At 52.4% G+C, this 3,868-nt stretch overlaps 1 protein-coding gene across 1 annotated transcript; it reads left to right on the top strand.

The window, feature by feature from the left end:
• Positions 1 to 316: 316 nt before the first annotated feature.
• On the top strand, positions 317 to 1,374 carry MC3R (melanocortin 3 receptor). Its single transcript, XM_011370174.2, has one exon. It carries the CDS (start codon positions 414 to 416, stop codon positions 1,371 to 1,373), a length of 960 nt encoding a protein of 319 aa, XP_011368476.1. The 5' UTR covers positions 317 to 413; the 3' UTR covers position 1,374.
• Positions 1,375 to 3,868: the final 2,494 nt, after the last annotated feature.

The raw sequence follows: 3,868 nt of genomic DNA, 5'->3' as shown, positions 1-3,868 counted from the left end.
GGTTCTACATCCCCTGTCTTGCTATGAAAACAGCCGTAACTGTAGCAACAACCAGTGCCAGGTTTTCTGTTCCCAAGTGGGGACGCGAGAGGGGGTAAGAGGTAAGGGAGAGAGAGAAGGAAGACGACAGGGAAGAGAATCTTTAACCGCTCGTCCTGGAGAAGCAGAGGAAAGTTATCCGTATGCCTCCTAGGAACCTCTCTCTCTCTCTCTCTCTCTCTCTCTCTCTCTCTCTCTCTCTCTCTGTCTGTCTGTCTCCATCCTCCTTTCATTCTGGGGAGAACAGAATCTAAGTCGTCGGGACTGGACAAGCATCCACAATAAGTACCTGGAAGGAGATCTTTTCCCCCGTAAGCAGCAGCAGCAGCAGCAGCATCCCCCGGCCCCAGCTCAGACCGGCCCGTCTGTCAGCAATGAATGCTTCACGCTGCCTGCTGTCTGCTCACCCGACGCTGCCCAATGGCTCGGAGCGCCTGGCAGCCCCTTCCTCCAGCAACCAGAGCGGCGGCGGGTTCTGCGAGCAGGTCTTCATCAAGCCCGAGGTCTTCCTGGCGCTGGGCATCATCAGCCTGCTGGAAAACATCCTGGTCATCCTGGCTGTGGGCAAGAACAGCAACCTGCACTCCCCCATGTACTTCTTCCTCTGCAGCCTGGCGGTGGCCGACATGCTGGTGAGCGTGTCCAACGCCCTGGAGACCATCATGATCGCCGTCGTCAACAGCGACTACCTGGCCTTCGAGGACCAGTTCGTCCAGCACATGGACAACGTCTTCGACTCCATGATCTGCATCTCCCTGGTGGCCTCCATCTGCAACCTGCTGGCCATCGCCGTGGACAGGTACGTCACCATCTTCTACGCGCTCCGCTACCACAGCATCATGACGGTGAGGAAGGCCCTCGCCTTGATCGCGGCCATCTGGGTGTGCTGCGGCGTCTGTGGCGTGGTGTTCATCCTGTACTCCGAGAGCAAGATGGTCATCGTGTGCCTCATCACCATGTTCTTCGCCATGCTGCTGCTCATGGGCACCCTGTACGTCCACATGTTCCTCTTCGCCCGGCTGCACGTCAAGCGCATCGCGGCCCTGCCCCCCGCCGACGGGGCGGCCCCGCAGCATCACTCGTGCATGAAGGGGGCCGTCACCATCACCCTCCTGCTGGGGGTGTTCGTCGTCTGCTGGGCCCCCTTCTTCCTCCACCTCGTCCTCATCATCGCCTGCCCCACCCACCCTTACTGCGTCTGCTACACCGCCCACTTCAACACCTACCTGGTGCTCATCATGTGCAACTCGGTCATCGACCCCCTCATCTACGCCTTCCGCAGCCTGGAGCTGCGCAACACCTTCAAGGAGATCCTGTGCAGCTGCGACGGCTGAGCCCGGGGCCGGCACGGGCCGCGGGAGTGCGGGATGGTCCGGTGGCTTCCGACCCTCCATCCGGCCAAGGTGTTTAGTAAGAAGCGGGAGAGGGGCCAGGAATTGAAGACGAAAAACCGTGCTAACATCCTTGACCGCGCATGTCCTTTGCTCGGAAGCCTGCAAACCCTTTCGAAAGTAGAAATGGTCGCTCACAGGCTCTCTGAGAGGGTTCGGAACAGTCACCGGGAGAAACCCGTGAAGGCCGTGGCGGGCGCTCTCTGCATCCATTCCCACACACCCGGGTCCACACCGCCTGCCTGCGCGCCTGCTCCCCACCCGCGTCTTCGTGCTTCAGGTGAGGTCAGACTGAAGGACTCTCACTGACGGGAGGGAGGTTCGAAGCTCTCCAGAGCCACCTGTCACCGCCGTGACCTCCGGCTGTCAGCCGCTCAGATGGCTTGGCACTTCCTTCATAAGAGGCTGTGTTTCTATTCTATTACCCTGTGTACAGGAAAACGGTTTCCCAATGAACTCTTTGCAAAAGAAGCAATGCTGTGCAGTTTGCCCCTCTTCCTCCTCCACACCCCCTACCAGTCTGCCCCCGAAAAAGAGCATCGAAATGTTAGCCGCTTCTGTTTTTGCTGTTGCTGTTATGGTTGGGTTTTATGCACTGCATCTAAGGCAGCTTTCAAATTTCTAATGAAAAAGAAATCGAATGCTTTGGAAATTTAGAGCATACCTGTGTACAAGATATTCTGAGGTCTAGACTACCTTCAGGTGTAGAGTTCCCTTTTTTAAAAGAGCCTTTTTTTCCTGTTATTCCTTTTCCATCTTTAAAACGAGAGAGGGACTCGTGGGTGGGAGGGCCTGTGTCTCACTGCTTCCCTGCCGTTCCAGATCGTGGCAGAGGTCGTGGAAATGCTTGTGGTTTTCCTGGAAGCTGTGTCTCTCTCACGTGATTTCCTGACTGTTTCTAGGGAAGAGAATTGTTTTTGGAATTACTGCTCCTTCCTTGAGTGCATCGTGGCGTTCGAGTGGGGTGACCTGTTATCGACCTCTGTACCTTATTGAGTAAAGCAACTCGTCCCCTGAGCACAGGACAAGGTTTGCTGGCTCACACGGTGTCATCGGGGGAGGCCGCTCGGACCGTCAGACCCCCGGTGCCCGAGACAGCTTCAGGCTGTGCTTTCTGGCTGCTCTCTCTCTCACACACGCGCACACACACGTGCACACACACACGCGCACACACACACCATGAACTCTTCTGTGTCGTGCTGTGTCTTTGCTGTATAACTGTGTGTTTTTCTTGTGCTAGAACTATATTGGTGGGGGGGGTGTATTTGTAGATATAATATAAACACTATAAACAAGTACTTTTGGCTGATAGAAACAATACCACTTGTTTCTTGCTTTTGATCGTGACGTTTGAAAATAATAAAAGGCTTTTATGGCTGCTAAACGTGTGACGCCTTAAGATACATCACTTGAAGCATCTTGGTGACTTCTGCACCTGGCCGCCGTATGTTTATACTGCAGTTCTGACTATTCTGTAAATGGCATAAACATCCCCATGGCCACATTCTAGTCTTTTCTAGGGCAATGCCTTTGAGCCAGACTACAAAACCCTCCCACTAGTTTCCAAAAATATCAAGCTGTAGTTCTTGGGCCACTGTCACTCTCCATTATTTTAATTGAGACGCCAAATAATAGGTCTTATCCATTGCCATTTGGCAAGCGAATGTAGAAAATGGAGAACCGGATTCTTTGAAAATTGTACTAACAGCTATCGGAATGACGATGTCCTTTTTCTACATAAACAAGATAAAAATAACTTACTTTTCACTCTTTGACATCAGCTTTCACATTATTTCATATTATTTCATTTATCCTCAATGAACCTCTAAAATAAATGGATCGTTTTTTACAAATGAAGAAACTTAGTCCCAGAAGGGTCATGTGGTTGTCCAAGGGTGCCTTGTGAGTCAGGGTCACTGTATGCTTCGGGTCCTGGTGCTGATATCTCTTTGCACCAACGGGATGCTGCCAACAGGTTTCCTTAATGAAAACTGATCCAGCTCTCATTCCTATACACATTTTGGCACTTTCAAATAGAATTACCCACAAGAATCACCCGGGGCCTTGTTCAAGGGCAAAATCTGATTTAGCAGGTCTGGAGTGGAGCCTAAGATTCTGCGTTTCCAACAATGACAGTCTCGCAAGGGAGGTAGCCGCTGTCTGCGGACCACTTCTGAAACAGAGAAGGCACAGAGAACTTCTTAATGAGCGTGACACAGAGCCAAAAGCACTTGCCTGCCTGACGTGCCGATGCCCTTCCAGCAGGTGCACTGACTGCCTCATGGCATCTGCTTCTTTGACCCTTGCGAGAACCCCATGAGGCATATGTTATGGTCATCCTCATTTTACAGATGAGGCATCTGACACTCAGCAGGGTTAGGGAGCTTGCCTGTGAAGACTCAGCTACAGGTAGAAACGCAGAGATTCGAACTCAGGCT

The sequence above is a fragment of the Pteropus vampyrus genome, unplaced genomic scaffold (assembly GCF_000151845.1).
Source record: "Pteropus vampyrus isolate Shadow unplaced genomic scaffold, Pvam_2.0 Scaffold162, whole genome shotgun sequence".
Taxonomy (NCBI): domain Eukaryota; kingdom Metazoa; phylum Chordata; class Mammalia; order Chiroptera; family Pteropodidae; genus Pteropus; species Pteropus vampyrus.
This window is presented reverse-complemented; position numbering and strand designations above follow the sequence as displayed.